This window comes from Gymnogyps californianus, chromosome 13, assembly GCF_018139145.2.
Source record: "Gymnogyps californianus isolate 813 chromosome 13, ASM1813914v2, whole genome shotgun sequence".
Lineage (NCBI taxonomy): Eukaryota > Metazoa > Chordata > Aves > Accipitriformes > Cathartidae > Gymnogyps > Gymnogyps californianus.
Genome location: NC_059483.1, coordinates 24,719,197 through 24,742,277, shown reverse-complemented (window position 1 = coordinate 24,742,277; position 23,081 = coordinate 24,719,197). Strand labels below are relative to the sequence as shown.

At 42.2% G+C, this 23,081-nt stretch overlaps 1 protein-coding gene across 4 annotated transcripts in view; it reads left to right on the top strand.

The window, feature by feature from the left end:
• Positions 1-23,081, top strand: part of BICD2 (BICD cargo adaptor 2) — a 97,303-nt gene that overhangs the window by 51,902 nt on the left and 22,320 nt on the right. For all 4 annotated transcript variants that reach the window (XM_050904546.1, XM_050904545.1, XM_050904544.1 and 1 more), the window contains exon 3: positions 21,016-21,168. In XM_050904546.1, the coding sequence (XP_050760503.1) occupies positions 21,016-21,168 (153 nt within the window). The remainder of the gene's footprint in view (positions 1-21,015; positions 21,169-23,081) is intronic.

Sequence of the window (23,081 nt, the reverse complement as noted above, 5' to 3'; positions counted from 1 at the left end):
GTAATAGTAAAGTTTATAGTCTTGTGTTTTCTCTCATGAAAGTGATGGCGTTTAGGTTTTCATAGGTTGCTTAACTTACTACCTCAAAGTACCTTTGACCTTTTATTGTTTTAGTATTGAAACTGCCTATTTCTGAGGGGAAATAATCACTGAGAAATCAACTTAAATTTAATTACTTACGAAATCTGTAGCTCAGCAGGAGTCTGCGTGGCACTGATGCAGAAAAGAGTGTTTTGAGAGCTCAAACCATTGCTTAAATTTAGACTGGGTAAAAGTTACAGAGACTGCAAACCAGAGGTGGATGTCGTAAACAATCAGCAATTATTACTCGTGAGCTTTCTTGCACCTTCCTTTGAAGCATTGGGTACTAGTCTCGTCTAGCCCTGAAATAATTGACGGGCCTCCCTTGCCAGGAAGGGAGGTTATCTAAGAGCCCACATCTTAATCTCAGCGTACTCTACATGACCACAGCTGAAAATCAGAAGTTCCTCATTTAATTTCTTCAGGACGTAGTAACAAATATGTGGATAATATTTGGTGGTAGAATTAATGAGGAAATACGGGTTACTTCTGTGGAGATGTGGGGGTTCAACAATACCTCTCTTTGGGGTATGACAGAGAAGGAGATTTGTGGGGCAAACTGTCACAGGTGATCAAACAGGCCAGTCAAGCTCTCCTTTAATTTCATGGGTCCTGGCTGTGGGATAACAGAGCTGGAATCAGGCCACATGCTCTGTTTAGGCAAGGAACCAGTCCCTGCAAGCACACGCACAACTCTTGTCTTTATTTCCTAACCTTTAAGAACAGCTTAAAAGAAAAGCTCCCTACCCTAGAGGCAGCATCATGTCCGTAACGGATTCCAAATGCCACTCGAAAATGTGCTGATTGGCAGATTTCAATCCAGCTCCCTGTGTCACAGCAGCTGAAGGTGATTTTTTCCTTCTAGATACTGCCACGTTTCAGCCACGTATAAAACCCTGGGATGAGCTGTCAGTTTGCAAGGTTTTAGGGTGGGTTTTCTCTTGTGCTTTGTCCTTCCACCTCACTCACGCACCCTTTTGCACAAACACACTTGTGTGAGATGGACCCCAGTGAAAACCAAAGAGTGCAGGAAGAGGGGAAGTGGGTGATGTCAGGTTTCTTGTGAAGATTTTCATTTTTTAAAAGATTTTTTTTTTTTTAAGCTCTCTTCTGCTGAATTGGGGAAGGTGCATTTAGTTACTTGACTAGAAATAAAGGCTGACAATATTTAACTGGATGTGACTGACTTTAAACTTTGACTGGAAACTGAACTCAGTTAAAGAAAAATAAAAATCAAAACCTAGTGTGATAAATAACTGGAACCTTGCAGTTATGGGTTTCTCTGCCTGTCGCTTTGTGTCATCTCAGTGCTTGCGTTCTTCTTTCCTTGCCTTTTTTTAGCCTAGCTGTTTCTTCTGCTGCTGGTAAATTGTGGTGGGGTGAAGAGGTGAGGAGGAGAAAAAGAAATGGCATGAAAGCCTTAGCATTAAAATGAAAACATCTGGGCCCATTGACCATATGTGGTTTGGGATTCTTTTCCTCTGAAGATGCCTATTTGTGTATTGCATTTTGGTTTGAATTGCCTTACAATTACTGTTAGGGAACAGTGAGGCGAGGTGTGTGAACAGAGATATCAGCCTTCTCCGGGCCCACAAAAAAGCCAAGCCAACATGACCATCTTGAGGGACTTGGCTTTTCTCTCGTATGATGCATCAGAAAGTGGCAGAAGTTCAAATAGTTGCTATTTCACCATTGCTGTCTGGGTAAGTGGAAACAGGAGGATATGCTCAAGCCTCCTGTGATGATTTATAGATCTAATAGTGAATTTAATTTGAAAGCGTTGTGTGAGAGCAATCAAGGCGAATGTGTTGTGGCCGTTGTAAGCTAGTGAGCAAGACAAGCAGTGTGGTTTTCCCCAGTCCCTGTTGCCATGCTTGGCTTTAGCCTGTCTCATGGTAAAAGTTGAGTTTAACCAACTTCATCAACAGTTTTATGTTGATATTAGCCCAAGGAGACTCTGTGCTGTGAAGAATGCTGCTGTAGTCTGAAAGCGTTGGGGATGACGGTGGAATATGATCTACTGTTTTATACTGCAGAGACATAGTGGAAATTCCTTCCTTCTTTTTTTCTGACTGCTGATGAAAGAAAAACTACTGTGGCTCTTCTCCATCTTGTTGTAGAGAATGTTTGTAGACAGCTCTAGTCTTTATAGTGTGTATTTTGGAAGTCCTGTGTTATTGCCTATCGAGAGAACTGACTTGCAAGATGTCTGGGGGAACAGGAAACTTTACTTCCATTGCAACCGTTCTGGATTTGATCCAGATAAGAGGAAGGATGTGGGAAATGTTTGATTGTGTGTCCTCTGGCCAGGCAGAGGGCTCCTCCTGTCAAAACTAAAAGGAAGTTTAAAAGCAAAAAAAAAAACCAAACCCAAAATCCAGGAAATCAACTGGGGCTGAATCTGTGCTTTATTTTTGAGGGAGATAAGCTTGTCAGGGCTGGCTGCAAAAGTTTTTATCTGCTACTTTGTAGCTAACTGATAGGACACAGAGTTTTACTGTTGCTGGGGCTTTTTCGAAAAAGTCTGCAGTCCTTAGCAGTGGCACAAGGAGGATGGTCAAGCGCATCAGGCGGCAGCTCCTCGTGACACGCCGCTGGCAGTAGCGGTGGTGGTGGGCTGAAACCAGATGTGGATCCGCATCAGTTGGAAGCGCATTCAAGACAGCACGTTTAAGATGCCGTCATTCCTTTCGTATCTTCTCAGGACACTTGCACAGAAGGAATGAGTTGTTTCTGGAAGGAGAAGAGTGACATTTGGCACACCTGGAGCTGCTGTAGCAGACACAAGTGGTTTTGACACTTTCTGTTGAGTTATCTAACTTTGGCCTGTTGAGACAGGCTGACAGGGTGGTTACCGATTATGAGTTTTACTGCTGTCATTAGCTAGCTCAGCAGCTCCTGTGTCCTGGAAGAGTCACTGGAAGGAGTAATTGCTCCTGAGTAATTGCTAATTGCTCTTCCTTTTTAATCTTCTTTCATCTCTCCTGTGTTTTAGTGGCACCAAAACAGATTTCGTAGGGTGATTTGGCTGTGAAGTCATGAGGTAGCCGTGCCCAGTATAGAGAAGCTGAAAAATAAATGACCGATTCTTTCCCAGGAAAGCAAAAGGTGTTCTGATTGTGTAAACTAAAGAAGGAAATAAATTTTAATGTGTGTGCACTTTTATAGGTTAAGAGAAATAGCTGACGTGACATGGTACAATATAATATGTACCAAATAGCATGTTTTAAAAAAAACCACAAGTTATCAGTAACATATGAGTAATTTTATTCCTCCAAGGCTGTAAAATGGAAGCTGTTTTTTTGAGATTTGTTCTGAAGAAACTTTCTTGTTCTGTATTATCGTCTAATAGGCTTTATCAAGAAAGTGTGTGTCAATCTGAAGGATAATGAACACCATGCAGTTACCTGGCCCTGCTATGCGCAGGGGACTCCGTCTCTCTTTTTTTCTGTTGATAATGTTGGGATTTTCAGGTCTGTGTCGAATGCAGATGCACAATTGTTTATCCTGGGGTTTTTTTTGTTTGTTTTTCACCCCAGAGAAAAGGGATACCCAGCACGTAGACCTCTATAAAGATCTGTCAGTTTTATCCCTCCATCCTATTCTCTTGCCTTACTTTGGAGGAATTGGTCATGAGTTTGTTTTTCCGGAGTCTCAAGTGACTCTAACAACCCTCATGCTCTAGTCGAATCCTGTAAATAATTTCCTTAACTAAGTTTACAGCTTATGAAGCTCACCCATACTCTCAGAGTAAACCTAAAAAACTAACCAACCAGCCCCGACGTCTTTATTCTTCAGTGAAGACCTGGAATGTGGTCTCCGGCGGTGGGTAGCCGAACGCTTCCCTGAAGGACAGGCGGATAATTGCCAGCGCTCTGATTAGAACAGCTTCAAGTGGAAGCTGATCTTCAGTCACTGGAAACATAAGACGCACTGTATTAGATCAGGCCACTTCGACCACGACTGCCTTACACGTGCAGTAACACAACTGCATGCAGTCATCTCTCCGTATCCTTGGACACAGCAATATTACAGGCGCTTCTATCCGTTTTCTGGGCCTTGCAGTTAAAATACAAGAACAGAGGTGGAAGAGGCATTGCTGGGAAGCCCAGGGCACAGTCTGTTCACAATATTTGACTGTTTTAATTGCTAGCAAGTGTTTATTTTTTGGAGCCCGTGTTTTCACCATGGTGGGCCATTAAGTTGTTTGTTAGATGTGACCCTGTCTGCTCAGAGCGATGATGGCTGACAATTCTATAAATAAACAGTAATCTGATTGTTGAAGTTCTCCAGGTTTCCTTAACATTGTCAGTGAAGGAAGAGTATTCCTAAAGTTATGATTACACTTCTCTTTCCCACTAGGGTTTATAGCTAAGATGCTGAATGGTCCTTTGTGTTGCTTTCTGTTTCTCCCTCTTGAACACATTGGTAACCCATACAGGAAAATGCACGACAGATCTCCCCTGCAGCCGAGGAAGGAAAGCCTCCGTGTTCGGTGTTCCCTAAAAGCTGTATCAGGAGCCATGCTTAAAGAAGGCATAGGGTTTATTACAGCAGAGAATAAGTGGAAACAACATTTTATTGTGCTCTAAATTACAGACTGTGCACTACTGGTAAGTGGCCAAAAGCGTGTTCAAGTAGTTTATTACAGTGTATTCTAGATTTGAAGTCCTGTGGTTGATGTAGTCTGACCTGTATTTCTGTATCAAATCAAGAGGGTGCTTTCTTCCCTTTTTAAATAAATGGAGGAAGGAGGGATACATTTTTGATGCAATGAAATCGTATGAAATGCTCAACGTTATTGCTGTAATATTTCTGGATATATGCAAAGGTCAAAGAAACTTGTGGTAATGTTCATCATACAGCAAAAATATGCTTGTAGAACACTTATCTTCTGTACACACTTGCATGGTGTAGAATAAACCACCTTCCCCATTCTGAATAGTATCTAATCTGTAATGCTGCATATATAGGTGAACAGCTTAGAGAAGGGAAAGTGCTGAAAGATTTATTGTCTTTCATGATAAAACTCTTGGAGAATAAAGGAAGAAAAAATTACTTGATCTCTATAAGAGTTCTTTCCAAGCGGAAAGGACAGTAGCAGAGGAGGATTTGCAGCTTTTGGAAGTAGGAGTGTGAAGAATGGAAAAAGAGGTCAGAGAAGTGAATGGCATTAAAATGGTATCCAATGCAGAAAGCAGGGAAAAGGCATATTTTTCATGGAGAATATGACTTGGAGCAAGGGGAAGGAAGATGACTTTAGTGGTAATATTTGGATTAATTGGAGTGAAGGGCACTGAAAAGCTCTGAAAGTTGATGGTAGAATCGGTTGCTGTGCAGCAACGGAGCTTTGAGTTTTGGCAGTGTAAGAGTTTTGGTTGCACTGAAGGAAGGTCTAAATAAAGGCTTTTCTAGAAACCTTGCCTCTAGGAGGTACAGAGAGTTGGAGACCCCATGCAGGCAGAACGAGTTGAGAGAGAAACTCATCATGGTCACCAAAGAAACAGGAGCAGGGTTGTTGATCTAGAGAAAGAGGTGAGAAGAAAACGGAGGGTTGGGGTGGGATGTTGACAAAGAGCAAGGAGCAAGCTCCTTTTGTTCAAGGAACTAAAACAAAAAAAGTCATCTCTTCATTGCAGAATATGGTGAGCTTTGCTAGAAAGCCTCTGTAGCAGGGCTTTGTGCATGACTTTATGCTTCAGCCTTGTATATCAAATGAAGCTGCCTGAGTGCTGGTATAACTACCAGTGCAATCGAGAGGTAACCAGAGCGGGAGAGGTGGACGTGGAGGCAGGTGGACCAGTTATACAGTCAAGTTGCTGAACAAAAATACAAGCAAGCAGAATTGTGTTAAGAGCACTTTCCATAAACTTTTACAAAACCAGATTGCAGGCTGGTGAGTCGTGGAGAAATTAATATTTTGTTTTAAAAAAAGGTAAAAAGCAGAGCGTTTCCCCTGCTCTGCCTGGTGAGTTGCAGAAGCGTGACCTTCTGAGGGTCGCTCTGCTCGGTCATGTTGTGATTGTCCAGTCCGCAGGAGTGGCTGCAGGGTTGATATCGCACATTACTTACTGCCATTCCCATGTATTGTACGGGAAAGGCTGCAGGAGGTGGATGCATTTGCACATTGTCTTTTTTTGCCCTGAAAGCTCGTAGAAATCAATGTGTTTATCAGCACTGAATTTGGGAGTAAGGCAGCAGCGTGACACGACTTTCAGTGTAATACTCTGGGGATAAAGATGGTTCTCCCCGTTTCTCCTTGTTCAAGGGTCTCGTGGCAACCCTTAACTTCTAATGGAAAAGCCTCTGAGCACAAAGGCTCTTGCAGAGCTGATTACCTGTGGATTTTTAGGTCCCTTCTGGGCCCAGGTGTAATGCTCAAATAATACCCCACAGCAGCGTATAGAAGATATTCCTTGATTCATTGCTGTTTTTTTGAACTGTGCATACAGAAGCATATTTAAATAATGCTAAAATACACTGAAAGAGTTACGTCTGAAGTGAGCAGTGTGGCTGGAAATCAGCTGCTAAACGTGCTCCAAATGTAAAAGTGGCAGTTTGCGGGCTGGGAAAGCTCTGTTTCTAAAAGCAAAGCAGTGACAAGCCTGTTTCTTGAAGGCACCGAGCCCATCACATCTAGTGTGCAGGACTGGATTTCTTGTCCTCTAATGTGTTGAAAGAATTAGAAGGGTCACAGTGTGAATTGGTTTGGTTTGTTTTGGTTTAAAACCTGTCTTTTGTCCAGTGCAGGAAGTTCAAAGGTAGTGATAACAGTATGATAGCGGCGCGCTGCTGCATGCTGGCTCAGCACATTGCAGATGGCTGCAGATGGCAGCTGTTTTCTTCCCACCTTTTTATTTTCATTGAAGCTGATTTTTATACTGACAGCTTCCTTTTTTTTTTTTTTTAAAGAATGATGAGAGCTGAGTATTTTTACAAAAAGGAAGTACTGCATGTCGTTTGTATCCATTTGAAACATAATAAAAATCCATTCCAAAGAAGATGAATTGTCATGGAAATTCAGTTGATGTGCTTTGCACGTATTCAAGGAGGCATCTGCTCGTGATTTCTCTATTGTTGTTGTGCACTGATATATTCAGAGGAAAGATGTTAACAACAGTGTTTCTCTTGCTGTAATGGCTGCTGCCTAGAAACTCAGTGTCCAAAAATGAATTAATACTGAAAATGGGGGCATTGAAAGTCACCCTTTGAACACTGTGTATTTTCAGATTTTAAAGAAATATTAAAATAAATTCTTCTGACACTATAAAACTCTAAATACGATTCTCAAAGTTTCAATTAGCAGTAAAGATTCCACAATACTCTATTGTTTGGGAATTAATCTGGTAGCACGCTTGCTGGGGGATCTTTTAATTGTTCTGTTAGAATTAAATTGCTGGGTGCCTATCTGTGCTGCAGTAATAGCAGGATGAGTCTTTCTGTTTAGTCACGGCTCCTCGTGACCTTCATTACGACCTTTAGTCTGCCCAGGGTTTCTGACTAGCATGAGCAGTGGAGGAAGAAAGTCTCTTGTATGCAGCTGTAATCTTTTAACAGATGTAAAATCAATATGCACAATTGAAAGAGTAGCTGGAAATGCTCTAATCAGTGAAACAATGGCTTCAAGTTACTTTGCAAACTGTTAATTAAAGAGGGGTTTTTTTTCTTTTCTTTTTTTTTTCCTTTTTTTCTTTTTTCCCTCGCTGCTGAGTGAAAACTTCCACTTTGCTGGTAGTGTGATTTTAGGATGCAGAAGCAAGGAGATTGCTTTGTTTTGCCTGTGCTTGGCACTGCTTCCATTAAAGTAGGTGACCCTTGGCAATCTATCCAAGCAGGATTTGTTTGGGTCAGATTGGCATTTTTTTGAAAATAGGAAAGAGCGTGTACTACAGTATGCCTCAAAGCAGTACTGTAATATGCTTGGGGAAAAAAATTCCTTTGTTTCACCTAGTGGTTCTGTGCTGATAGACTGATTCAGAACTGCACCCTGAGGTTTATTTTCAAGTCACATACAGTAGGTTTTAAGAACGTGGCTTGTGACAAAACATCGCTTGGGCAGAAGCACAAAGAGCCAGCTAGGGGATGTGCCTTAGTATCAGAAATAACACTGATCTGCTGTTGCTGCCCTTGTGACTGTATCAAAATCCATTCTTTTTTTATCCTACATTTTGGTTTTCAAGTTTAGTTTTGATGTACTTTATTGATATTCCTCTTTATCCCTTTTTTAGGTGAAATAAGTTTGCGGGGGTAACGTATCAAGTCTCCCTCCCCAGCTCCCCATAAATGCCCACTGGATCACCTGCAGATGAAGGAGAGGGTCCAGATTTTTTTAGTTGACATTGCTTAGTATTCTCTCTCTTTATTTCATTAGTGAGTGTAGCTAACTCATTAACCCCTGCTACTTTTTAGCATTTGATTGCCCAGAGGGAGGTGTCTGCTGCTCTAGAAGTTGAGCAGATGAGAGAAGCCCAGGGTAGTTGGCATTTCCCTGAACCAAAGCTACCTGTCCTCTGTGTGTCAGACTGGCACTGGTCTGAGCTGTTCCTGATGTAGCCGGGACTGAAGGGGAAATACTGAACGGAATAACCAGGTATCAAGTAATCGCGTGCAATGAAATCCAAGCTGCTTCTGCGTGGCGTAGCTTAGGTCTGGAAGCCAGAGAGGTATCCTTGATTTTTCTTATCTGGGTTATCCTGACCCTCCATTGCTGTGGAGATTGAAAAGATGACTAATTTCAACCTGATAAATAACTGGTTTGGATCTGGTTTTCGAGAATATCTAAGGAAGTTCATGGTGTTACATTTGTGTGGCCAATGTGAAAACAGTCAGCAGCTCTAGGAGCGATGTTTGTTGGGACAGCTTACGGCTAACTAGCAATATAGATGGTCATGTCAGTACAGGCACTGACAACTGCTTCCAAGAACTGGATGCCACCGCTTCTACTGTCATGGTATTTTGCCCTAAAATGCAGAATCTAGAATGGAGACTTGCCCTTTTTGTGTCTTAATGATGGTGGTGTATGTTCTGGTGGTTATTCTGACAGAGCTGTTTGATCTTCACAATGTCTCAGCTGTTTGAATTCAGAGGAACTTGGACAAAAGCTCTTGTGGGAGGAAAAACTAGCATGGGGTCAATGAACATAGCTTTTTTCATGACAAAGGGACTCTTCTGTTTCGCTGCTGCTGGTTTTGCCTACATGTAGATTTTTACACAGTATAATTTTAGTGTGATTTATCAAAACAGTTCTTAGAAAAATAATCCACTTTTAATAGAAAGAGGGCAGTGTGTTACCCTTATATGGCCAAAGATGGATTCCCCCCCCCCCTTGCTTTGTGGAAATATAGGTCAGTGGCCTTATAACAGGCACAGAGCATGCACTTCGAGTGCGAGTGGACAAAACAACAGTATCTTGCTAATTACTGGTACACAACTTCAGTGTACCGTATTCTGCGTGCAGAACTTGACTGCTCCCTCCAAAGTGTGTCCTGCGAGGAACAGGCTGCTGTGGCATAAATACATTCAGAACAACTGCCCCTGTGGTGTGTCTGGCTTTTCAAAGCCTCTTGTAGCTGTAAGATAACAGTTGAGAGACAAAGGAAATCTCTGGAAACAGCATTTAGTCATTGTTTGACGAAGATCCAATTGCTGTGTCCCCACATCTGTTTATTTCTGTAGAGTGCAAGCTAGATGTAAGACACTATCTGAAGTACAACTGTGAAAAGGGAAGGAGATTTCATCATTTAATCATAATATATATGAAGTAATTGTATTAAGTCATCAGAAAGTTATTAAAGTCTGTCCTGCTAAGTGGTAAACAAGGCTGCTGAAAGAAAATCCAAGCTGCTTGGATCCTGCTCCTGTTGTAACCTACGGTTTGTTTGTTGGAAAACAGAAATGCAGTCTGTGATACGGCAGCAGCTGGGCTTATGCCCGTACTGATCTCCCTCTACTCCGTCCTTCCTTTCTATCCCTCTTCGCTTGATCCTTTTCTCTCACCAGAGGTTCTGCCTCTAGTTTAATGCAAGTTATACACAGCAACTTCATTAAAAAAATTTGCACTAGAGGCACTTGCAATTCGTGCAGCCTGTGTGCAAGTTGGTGTGTTGTGTGTGAAGCGTTACTAGAAAATGTTGCTGCTAGATGAGAAAACAAGAACTTTGAACCGCAAATGCTGAGCGATCCCGGTTTGGCAGCATGAACTGTGCTAGAGCCTGACTACGCTGATGTTAGGAGCAGTTCCTGCAGCCAAACAGACGCAGACCCTGGCTGAAGTTGGCTGTTTGTGTGAGTGAAGGCTGGTAAGACTATGCCATTAGCAGATCCTGCTCAGGAAGAAGAGGTAAGATGTTTTTTATCCAGAATCACAGTATAGAGCTTACTGCATCCATCAGTTGTGTGGTTTCCTGCAGCTGATGAGTGCTTGGGTGTTTCTGACCGCCCCAGGCAGCAGAGGGAAGGCTGCTGCTTCCAGAGGCATGGGTGGACCTGGCGGGCGTTCCTGTGAGTTGGGCTGGGGATGGGTGTCACTTCATGACTTGCACCATGTACCTCTTGTCCTATGGAGCTGCCAGACATCTTCTTCACCTCTGCTGTACTCCAGAAGGATTACTATGCCTGTAAAGGGAAAATCTCTCTTTTTTTTTTTTTTTTTTTTAAATCCAGCCTCCATAAGGCTTCCACATGATATTGTTTAATATTACAGCATTTTCCTTTATTCCATGGCATTTTCTATAAAGTCGTACCACTTCCATAATCTAAATGTAAGCAAAATCTTTCATACGCCTCTGCTACTTATAAAGTGGTATCATAGGTATCATTAATTTAGATAGAGAACTCCTTTGGGATTTAGTTCATTAAAATTGTTTGAAGTAGTGATGAAGCTCTAAGCCGGTGGTTTTGAGATGATTGTATCTTGGTAGGATTGGGTACTGTAAACTAAGCACTTTCACATCCAGGAGGTGTGGCACCTTGTGAAAATAGGCCACTAATGCTGCGAGTATAAATTTAGCCAAAGCTTTCATCTCATGCTTTACATATAAATTAGTTATGGCCAAATTAAGTCAGTCTAATCTTTGATAGCTGTACTATCTTTGACTTTTTGTCAATATTATTTTAATTGTAAATTCTTTTAAGTCTGACAGATTTGTGGTATCTAGTGCTGAAGTCCCATAACTTGCTCCTGGCCTGCTGCCGCAATATGCTAGCGTTAAATCTGCCTGAGAAAGACTGTCACTGCTGGAAACGGTTAATGGAATCTTTAAAATAGGCCTTTAATATTAGAGTAAGAAATATGAGTAAGAAAATAAATGAGCCTCCAACAGACCTTGTAACAGAGGAGGGCAGGCTTTAATTAACAAGAGAAACTTGTACTTATGATTATTGAAAATACGTGGTTTGTGGACATTTCTGATGAGGCAAACTTAATATGGATTTGCAAAGGGACATAACAGCAGAGTAAAACTTCAGTTTTGGACTGCAGGCACGAAGTACAGAGCACAGCATAGAGTAGTTCTCTCATATCATTGAGGTGGGAGTTTTTTGGTCAATAATCACAGATTAACAGAAGGATGTTAAAATCAAAAAACAAAAGTAACAATGAAAAAACACTTGACCAGGGAGAAAAGCATTTAGAAGTTCTCAATGGGCTAGAAAAACTAGCTTATGGAAATACTAAAACATTAGACTTGTTTTAACTTGGTTAGGGACAAGCGAGACTACTCAGGACACCGACTGCCATGATGACAAGGAAAGGTCCGATGGCGTTAGAAGGGATTCCCGGCCGCTTCCCCACCAGGGTCGCCGGCTCATCACTGCTTCTGTCCCGAGGCCGTTCTGTACCCGGGAGCATCAGCAGCAAGTGCTCGGTAAGGCTTTCCCGGCTTGGCAGGCGCTGGGGCACAGAGCGTGCAGGCGCAGCAGGCTCACCCGCTGCCCAGCGGCCCCTTCGGCACCCGTTCGGGGCCAGCTCACTGGGAGAATCACAACACATAGGTCCAGCAGACAGCGAATCGGCACCTCACCGAAAAAAGTCCCTTTTCTGATGAGGGCTGTTGTGGATATATTGCAAGCCATATTCTGGCAGCATGGTTGCTCCTGAGAGGAGGAGTGTGTTCCTGAAACCAGAGATGTAGGCCAAATTTCTAGATAGGGAAATTGGTCTGTTTTGAGTTTGCTACCAAATTATCACAGTGGATTGCATGTGTTTGACTCTCCTAAGACACCTGGTGCATTAGAGGAGTCTAGATTATATGCTACAGTTGGGAAATGAAACCCTGAGAGCTTTCAAGGATCTGAAATCAATTTCAGCAAATTAGTGTTTCAAAGTTTGCTTTGTGATCTCTTGTTCTGTAACTCCTTAGAGCCACCACAGCTTCTCCAGGCAGAGCAATATCTCACTTGTAGGTCTTATTGCTGTTTGCTGTTAAGGAGGGCAGATATAGGGGATGACTGATTTTGGTTATTAGCTTTTAATAAGCAGTCTCAATCTGAAATATAAAAAACTATGTTTGATGTCACAATATACTTTTTTTTTTAATTAAATGTGACTTAGAGCTACTAATTAAAATACCTCTTTGGTACCATTTTATTCCCTGAAGTGTGGGCTGTAGACAAAACTGCAGAAGAGGCAGCAAAGGCTCTTTATGCTTCTTATGTAAGTCTAGCTGGTTTATTGTTCATTTTGTTTTCCTGGAAGCATGCTTTATCTTTCCAGTCCCTTGCTAGTTTCCATCCATAGGGAGAATTACTGCAGTCGGAGCTTGAGTTCAGATATTGCCGAGCTATATCGGAGTTCAGCTGTCCCCCAGGGAACGACGTCCCTGCGCCCTCCCAAACCTGAGGGAATGACAGGCAAGCTGTTGAGTGCAGAGGGCTGTTGTCTCAGTTACTGAGCTCTTTTCTTCCTTCTCCTTTCAGCTTGAGGGAGGTCTGTTGAAAGAACCTCAAGCTTGTTTCATTAGCATCTGAAAATACAAACACAGCGCACAGCAGACCCTTCAAAACCTGCTAGCTGAGGCTGCAGGCAGTTTTTGCTGGGTGCAGCGGTGAGCGAGGCTGCTGTTGAGCATCACCCATCTCTGTGGGACGTTGCTTGGGGACACTTTGGGTGGCAGTGACCCTTCTTAGAGCTGGGCTCGGCTCCACCAGCCCTTCTGGAGGTAAAAGATGACAGCTACCTAAAAGTTTATTGGCAGGCCTTGGAAGGGTTAAATGTTTTCTTTGTGGCAGTGAAGGACGTGGAAAGCTGCCAAGCATTTAGATTTGAGATTTGAAAAGCAGCTGGAGTTTAACTGCTCTTAGCAAGCAATTCAGTGCAGGAAGGGGGAGACTGTAATAACAACGTTACACAGTGCCATTCATAACACTGTCGTTAAGTTTGGGTCAGCGTTTTCCATCCAGACTCGCACGCTTGGCTGGAGCCGAGGTGCAGAGCCCAGGCCCACCCGGCGCTGCAGGACGACAAGCCCAGGTCTCCGAAGAAGAAGGGTGGCTGGGAACGCACAGAGGGAACGGGGTCCCCTCTTGTGCTCCTGGAGCTCAAAAATGGCTCCGTTTTATAGGTGATGAGATCACTGTTTGGAAATGAGACCATTAACAGTAACTGACTTACTCCAGTTCTAAAACGGGTTATTTTGGATGGATTTAAAAAGTTGTCCTCTGATCTCAGAGACTTACCAATGCCCGCAGCTTTTGATGACAAGGCTCATTCCAGTCCTGCCAGCTTCTTCTACACCATTGATCTGTTTGTTTCTGTGAAGACATCGCACCACTGCTGCTGCCTGTGTGGGCTTGCACCAGGGCCAAACACCTTGTGTTTAGTGCCCAGTGGACTACCGGGCAAAGACCACCCATTTGGGTGGGCGGCTAAAGCCTGTGGGTCGGGGCGGGGGGCGCATGTTTATCCTTGCCTGGACTGTAAGCTTGCAGTTGGAGAGCATCACTAGAGCAGGGCTGGATCCTTATACAAGGAGCTTAAACGAGAGTAAAGCAGCGTATTGCCATATGTGCACAGGAGTTAACCCTCCCCATGACAAAGAAGGGGTTTGGAGGATGTGCTTTTGAATTGACTCTGGATTGGATCAAATGTTTGAATGGGTAGTTAGCAAGCAACACGTTAAGTAATAGGACATATATATTGTAGCAAGACTTAATGCTGTTTAAGTAGTTAGAAGAGATTTAAATGGCTCCAGGATATGCTGTGGTAACTGAGTCTCAGCTCAGGTCTTTCTAATATTGTTCAGAAAAGAAATCCATGACAGTGCATTTCTTTGTTCTCCAGTGTTGCGATAAACCCATCCTTAATGTCACAGCTTCACAAAGCTTTTTATTTAATGGTTTGCAAAAAAAATCAATAAATCTTGAGCTGAGTACATGAGTAGGGTGGTGCCCCGGCATTAATCACAGCTAAAGAAAATCCTGAGACGTATGTATCCATAGTAAGGTGCTTTGTCATGGGGTAGGTGCTTGGATAATGAGAGGACAGGTTAAAAAAAAAAAAAACCACCAACAACAAAAAACCAAAACCAAAACCCAGGCAATTGTGCATACTTGCTACCAAAGTTTCAGTGTAGCTGCATGTCTTCTGTTAACGCTTCAGAGCTATTGGGAGCATTATGTATAAGTTATGATAAATAGCTAGTATGCCCTTTTCCCTGACTTTCTGCAGGAGAATAAATGCACTGTGAGTTGTACATATTCCACCTCTTCTTCCCTGCCATCTCTGATTTTTGTTCCCTACAGGATATTTGTCATGGAGTTCAACCTGACTGTGCTTGGGAACACTGGCCATGTCTCATGTGAATTAGAGCTCTTCAGATCTTGTCTCCTAGTCCAAAAAATAAAAAGTAAGACTGCAGCTTCTGCTAGGAAGGAGAAACCGGGTCAGATTCACTCAGTGGCTCCAAATGCATAAAACGGGCATACACCTGGCCCAGGCGTAGGAAAACCTCGGAAGGGGTGAGGTGAGGAACGTTTTTAGTTAAGTTCTTTTAGCATTAGTTGCAGAACAACCCAAGGTGCTGACAGAGGTGTTCCTGGTGCTGTATTTGGGAGGCTCTTATCACGCTGCAGAGCTGTGCTAGGAGGGCAGAGCTGCCTGCAGTGGCATCTGAGTGTAGTTTGGATTTCTGCGAGAGCGCTGGGGAGAAGTGCTGCACTGGTGGGCTTGGAGCTTCTCGCCTGCTTTTGACTGCAGTTGCCACTGCTGGGGTTTTGGGGTTTTTTTTGTTGTTGTTGAGGTTTTCCCCCCCCCCCCCCCATTCCCAGAGCAAAATGATACTTCAGAGAGGCACCTGGGAAGGGAGACTTTGACTGGGATGTGAGTCATCTCTCTCTTGGGGTTTTTTTGGCACAGTAATTTTTTTCTCTATGAAATGTGATTAAAGCTTGACTTTGCTTTTGAAAACACACAAACAAAACACTCTTTCTTCTGCTTCTGAGTGACCACAGTGCTCCGCCTTCCTCTTTCCTTCCCTATTTGTATCGGCCTCTGTCTGCAATCACACCAAGGCTTAGAAGGTCAAGCAGCTTTTCAGCAGATAGACCATGGCATGGCATGACTTCCAACAAAAGAGTGGAGAAGAGTTTGAACTACAGTTTAGCGTTATATCAACTTTATTTTTCTCCAGTGGGCTTGTGTGAACAAGACACCAAAAACACTTGCTATAAATTCTGGAAAATACAGTCCGACTGATGCAGACAGTGACTTTCTCTACTGGTAGTGTGGTCTGTCTTTTGCAATATTTCTTTTAAATGTGTTTGTGTTGTAAAACACTACTGAGAGCACGCTAATTTTTCTGTCACTTATAAGAACTGTTTTCGTAGTAGTTTCCCATGCAGTGTTTGGAGAAGAGGACGCAGGTGCTGGATACAATTAGAAAAACCAAAGACTTTTATCCAAAGGATGGTCCATTTCTGTTGTGTGAGGCCGGAGAGGGATGTCTGTGGCTCATAAACTGAATCGAGGTATAAAAGCTGTGATAGTTACATTTGAGTAACTTGGTGACTGTCGTACGTCCGTGAGAATAGTTGAATGCTGAACAAATGTCATAAACACAAGTTTGAGGTGGTAGTTGTTGTATGTTTTTATATATATGGAAAACAGCTATAGGTATAGCTGTGTTTTCACTTCCCGGCATTCAATGTGCAGGATATGTGTGCATATTGTGATATAGCCTGAATTTTACAGAGGGGTTGTATGGGAAATAAAATTGCTTCTTTTCTCAACTTGAGGTTGCCTGAGCCATGGTACCCACAGGTGTTTTATTTATAAACCTTTCCTCATACACAGGAGCATCTTATGCTGTACCAGTACGTGTGCACACATGATAACCTAGGTGCAGGTGTGACTGGAGGCAGTTTCTCCTGTGAATGGGGAAGCAGAGCCAGGCCACCGTGGCATTTCTTCTTTGCATAAATAAATAAGTGTTTTTAATACTATTTTATAGTTATTCTATTGTAAGAACAAAGTGGGCAAAATTTTAAAAACGAGAAGCTCTTGTAGCTCCTGCATCTGAGGAAGATGAGAGAGAGAAGGCCATCGTCAGGAGGTGCTGCCGGCCACGCGTGGCTGCTGGTCTGCCTCTCCACCCTGAAAGCGTTTGCCCATTGCCAGGGACTGCGAACAGCCTTGTCACGCAGGTGATCTTTATTGCAGTAGTGAAAGTTCAAGTTTCCAAACCTTTTGCTGATATATAGTAAACAGTTGGATCTAATGGAACTTTTTATCTTTTTTTCTCTCAAATATTAGTGTTTTGTTTAATATCTATAATACAAAAAAAATATTTAAGAGCCTGTAACTTGAGAAGTAGGGGAAGATTATTTTTGGTTTCTTATGTAATCTTAATTCAGGTCTGTTCTAGGAGTATTTTATATCCCAGCCCTTAATGACACAGTTATGTGATACTTTGCCAGAGGACCCCAGTCCTCACATCTGCAAAGGAAACGCAATTAAAATCAGATGGGCAGCTGTGAATTTCACGCACAACTTGCAACTGCTGGTCTTTGTAGCCTAAATAATGTAACTTGTTAGTTGTGTTCATGTCTAGGGATTGACCTGAAGTTTTCTTTTTGTGCATAGAAAAACCTTATGGTCCATGTTTTGAGTTCTTAATTTCACCATTGATGCCTACGGTAGATGATGTAGCTTTGAGGTTGGGTCTTCTGGAGTGACAGCTGTGAGTATGAAGGCAGTGTTCAGAAAAACATTGGCTGAAGCGCCTCCTTCAAAAAAGCGCCAAAGAAGGCGCTAAGTTATGTGTCCGAGGATTAGTCTTCCCAATTTTCATGCCGATATTTAATAAAATGTCTAAGAGATGATGTTTTATTGATTATTTTGACGGACTTGGTAGTGTTAGGTTAACAGTTGGACTCGATCTTAAGGGTCTCTTCCAACCTAAATGATTCTATGATTTTCTTCTCCCCACAGCAACAGAATATGTATGAGTTGCTGTCCTTTCTGACTGCACTGTATTTCTTCCAAAGAGTCTGCATCCTTTTTTGTGAATCCTTCCCATGAAAAACACAAGAGGGAATGATCATATCGAGAAATATTTATTGCATGAAGCATTAAATCTAATCCTAGAATTAGTAATAAATTTGGGCAAACTAAGTTTTGACTCTTGATGATGATAGTGACATGTAAAATTAGGTGTGAGCATGTTTACCACAGCGGGGAACTCGAACTGACCCGTGACCTCATGAGCTGGTGGAGTTCAGGGTAACAGAAACCATGCTAGTGACACAGCTTCGCTCGCAAGATCAGCCTCTGGCTGGTGACCTGGAGGCTGAGCTCTGGTCAGGCTCTGCAGTGCCCAAAACAAAGGAGGGAATCAGCTAGCTGAGATTTTTTTTTTCTCGGTTATTTTAATTCTCAGGGTCAAATTCTACATAACTTTATATGCTGGAGTGTACTAGAAAAGTAGGTTCTAAGGAGCAGGCTTTTGGCGGTGATGAAGGACAGTAGTTGTGTTTTTGACGTGCAGGCAAGGGCGGATTCAAACTGCTCCTGAGGAAATCCCTGCTATTTCTAGCACCAGTGCTGCTTGGAGGGGCCCCTTGCAGAACTCTTCTGAGGCAAAGCTGAGAGGATGAAAATGCTGAAGACGTGCTCTCTAGCAGCAGGAGCAGGGCTGTCTGTGGCCTTTAGGTCAGGCGAAACCCCTTTCAGACCACAGTCTTTTCCTGGGCAGGATGGATGGGAGGCTTCTGCATAGCGGGAATGTTCTCTAGGTTGAGAAGTTGAGGGGTTTTGTCAGGTAGACGAACACTCAGCAGGATTTTATGGCCATCAATTCTCCGCGCAGTGGTAATGATATATTAAAATGCTATTATGATTCGCTTTGGGTGGAGGTGTGACTTCGCGTAGCTGAGAGCCTAGCCAGGCATGCCCTTGTGTTCCAGCTCCCCCTTCTCCCCTGTGCTCAGGGGTTGCTCAGGGCAGAGGAGGAAGGAAGAAGCCACTAAGCCAGTGAAGCAACAAGAGTCACAGAAAGGTTCAAACTCATCGGTAGGTCAGCTCACCTTTTCTATAGACTTGAGGAACTGTAAAACACCACCTGTGAGAACACGTGCAATGTATGTGTGTCTGTCATAAAATACATAAATACCACTTTCTGTATGGGTAATAGAAAAATCTGATCCAGGAAGGATGCAGTAGCTTCTCTTTCCTGCAGAAAAAATTCTGCCATTTGGTCAGTTATATGAGATAGCGTGGCACCCAATTTAAGCTTGCAAGCATGCACATTTATTTGACAAGAAAATGCTAAGAGCAAACAATGTACAGCTTGCTAAACAGCCAATAAATCTAGGTTATATCTTCCTTCCCTGGTCAGGAAACAAGGGAGCTATTTTTAAATCTGGCCTTCCTGTACACATTGAAATAGAATGATTTTTCTTGTGCTAGACAGCGCACGACAATACTTTCACGTTAAATAATGAGCTCTTACTGTTGCTTTGAATTAAATGGGCAGGATTGGACAGAAACCATTCTTTCTTCAAAAAAGACCAGCTCCAATGATTTCTCCAGGCATTGACCTCTGCAAAGATTAGATCATCCAGGGAGGAAGAGGAGCAAAGCAACCTGAATGGTGGGAAGAGAAGCTCGCCAGTAGCTTTGTGGGAGGTCTTCCATTGCGTTTCACTTACTCGGGAATGGGGGAAATTACAGATAAGATCTCCTGATTTGTATGGAACTCGGTTTGATGCAAGAGCCTTTTGCAGTCTTAACTGTTAAACAGTTTGGATTACCTGGCTGGAGGCTCTTTCTGCCAAAGGCAAGAGGTCTTCATTGCCGTTGTTAAGGAGAAGAAGTTAAGATGTGAATTCATGTCAGCCTGTAGCCTTCAGCTACCTGCGGTGCATCTTTCCCTGTGGCCCTGGGTTCGTGCGAAGATAGAGCCAACACTTGCTCAAGCATGGAATATGGAATGTAGCAACTTTTCATTTGCATTGTTGTACTGTAGTGTCTGGTTTCAGCAATTAGTTTATTTTAGCTTCTCAGTGTGCTGGGAAGTAGTGCTCTTCTCTTCATTGCTAAAAATAAGCAGACAAGTTTATATAGTCTAATCTTTGCCTGACATGTGAGGGAGCTATAATTTAAATTTATTGGTCTTAACAGTTGCAGGTGATTCTGTGTTTGTGTTCAGAACATGCCAGATTCAAGTCTTGGCATATGCTCCTGCCGCAAACATTTCCTTTATCTCTTAGCTTTCTGTAGGTGCCTGTTGATACCTGTGTTGTATTACTTCTGTGTATTCCTGCTGCACACTCGCAAGAGGACTGAGACCATATTTGATTCATTGCTGACATTCCTGTTTCTAACCAGAAGTGGAGAACACTAAGGGAGTCTGAGTTTATATACCAGAGGATGAAGCTTTCTTGGCTAGGCTGCTGGATAGATGAAAAGAGAAATAAGATACCATAACCTAACTAGCTGAATTGATAGGCTGCCTCTTTCAGGAGCTCATGTTTGTTTTGCGCCGATTTAGAACTGTGTGGAAAACCATCCTGTCACTTCACAGGTACGGCTGCTAAAATATCTGGATGCTATTTTTATAGGCAACTGTATTGCCTATTTGCCTAGCTCTAAAGATATTTCTGCTAATGTTTTAGAACATATTTTTCACTTTATTTTCATTAAGTATTTAAAGATGTGGCTTGAAGGAAAATAATGTTGGAAAAAATAAGAGCTAAGTACAGTGAGGCGTTCACATAGCTGGATATGGGCTAGCTCGATTTATTTAAGTGTCTGTGTATATTCACGAAAGATCTAAAGATCATACTACACCAATATATTTATTTTTACTTATCTATCCCAAAACAATAATGGTGATTTTTTTTTTTTTTTTTTTTTTAAGTCTGTCTCTAAGGTCTCGCATAAGCCTTGGGGCTGAGAGGAGGGAACATTTTATGTCAACCACAGTTGCTATTTCTTTCTACCTGTGATCTTGGATTTCATTTGAGCTTTAACTCTGTGTCTCACTCCAAAAGGATTAATTAGAACGTATTTCCAAATTATTGCACTGGGCATGAAGAAAAAGGCATAAATAAAAGGTCTGTTGAAAAGCAGCAGCAAATACATGTCCAAATAAGAAAGTCTGGAGTCATCTGAATCTGTCTTTCTCTGGAAAACTGGAAAACTTTTGTCTGTTGCTTACAGCCAGTGAGACAACATAGGTGTGCATGCTGCTTTCCCTGCTTGCTCATTAACTTTTCTGTGAGTCAAGGGTGAGAATTTGTAAGTGAAGCAAGAAAACAAAATCTAGTAATTGTGTAAATGACTTGGTTTTCTGTAATTTCATTTCGGGGGGTGGGGGGGGAAGAGTTTCTGTTTGAATAGAACCTAATTGATTAGTGCACATACAGAAAGATAAAATTTTGAAATTTAATCGTAGCTGACCAAATCAACATCATTTTGGGGTTTGTTTGTTTTTCCAGGTCAACCAGAATGTGGAGATCCAAAGGGCCCGTCTGCGAGATGATATTAAGGAATATAAATTCCGAGAAGCGCGTTTGCTGCAAGACTACACTGAGCTTGAAGAGGAAAACATCTGTCTCCAGAAACAAGTGTCTGTCCTGAAGCAAAATCAGGCAAGTTTTTCAAAATAGTGAGCATTGCTTTGGTAGCGCCAGTTAATTTCTGTGTTACAGCATGGTTCGGTCTCGTTTGAACATCCAACCACTTCTTTTCTGTTTGTGCTGCTCTATAAGCTCTATCTTTTAGTACCAAGACTTGTCCCAAAATGTTTAAGTCCTTTCTGACTCTGCTTATACATGATCATAAGACTTTGTTGCTTCTACCTTGACCTCCAAGTCCTTCCGTTGCCTTCTCTCTCTTTGATGGAAGTGAAGTCTCTACCGGTCTGCTTTGTTACTTGGTTTAGTCTTTTTGCTACACTAGTTTTTCAGAGTCTCTTTGCAATACTCTCCATCCGTCCATCCATCTATCCTCTTCTACAGTACGTGTAACTGGGTGTATTTCTGAACATATGTTTTTATTGCTACTTAATGCTTACATTGTCTCTCCAGTTCTGTACTCCTCCTCTCTTCTAGCTACCTTCATTAAACATGGACTACTGTTGTAGTTGCTCTATACTGTCAGACCTGTGTGACTGCTCATCTGAAAAGTCACGTTTAATTGCACAGTTCCAGCTATTTTCAGAATTTTAGAAAACTGCATTTTTGGAACAACTCAAGAATTTCCCTGAGTTATCATTTGCGGAGGTAATTAGATTAGATGCAGTCTTTGGCACGGTTCACTTACCTTCATCTATTAATTGGGGACTTGCTATTTTTATTCTTCAGGTACCTGTCAGTCTCATTGTATAAATAAAACTCAGGGTTCAATTGAGAAAATGGTATAATATTCCTGAAATAAAAGCTCTTGAAGAAAACAGTAGTGTTAATACCATCTGTTGTAGTGAGCACATAGCTAAAGCTTATTAGAATTTGCTTCGGAACTCCATCAGAGGTCCGAATGAAAGTTGCCCTACCAAGCGAGGTATTTGGGATATTGAATGTATTTCATTTATCTCCAGGTGAAACTCCATGTCAATGTTTATCACTTTGGCCTCACTGATGAGCCCAAAATGGGGTTCCAGGTTGGACCTGTTCTCACCTAAATATATTCGGTCTAATTACGTTGGTTTGGGTGCCCTGACATCATGCGGTAGGGATGAAGGGGCTGTTACGCTCTAGATGTAGACTGGAAGAGACAGTGATCTGGTAAAATCCAACCTATGTAGTTGGTTACTTTTGATTCTTACCTTTTTTTGTCTCATTCATTGTATTCAGAGGAGCAAGTGAAAGTTCCCAGCTCCATGTTCACATTCTGAAATAATGATATTCAAGAATGCTGTCATTCTGGGCTGAGCCAAATTTAACCTCAGACGCTATCTTGTCAGTTGCTAGTAATTACAGACCACTGTGTTTGTATTCTGGAACCTTTGAAAATAGACTGCAATCTTAAATATTTGAGCTCAGTGGACATATATAGAACCAAGAGCTAATTCTTTTCATGGCAATGGATTATTTAATTTTCTACCTTGTCCTAATCCTACTTGATGAATTTTATTAAGCTTTAATTATCCTACTGACATAACTAGAAGAAGCCATCAGGTTTTCCCAGGCTGAACTTGCAAAACTGAATTAACATGATTGGTTCCTGTTTTTTAAATCGGATGTGGTTCAGCACTACCAGACTGGTGTATGTTGGCATCTAAAATTCCTTAAGCAGTTGGCAAAAATAAATAGGGTCATCTATCATGTGGTATGTTTTCCTTTCTTTCAAGGTAAGGAAAAGGTATTCTTTAGGCTCCCCCCCCCCCCCCCCCCCCCCCCCCCCCCCCCCCCCCGGGGATTAAAAATTTTACACTAACCATTGGTGTTCATAATTTCAGTGCAAGAGAGCTTTAAAAAAAAAAAAAGGGGCAATTTTACAGGTGAAAACTTATAGCATGCCATCAATTTTCACATAGCAGCACTATGAGTCTGAAGCGTAGAGT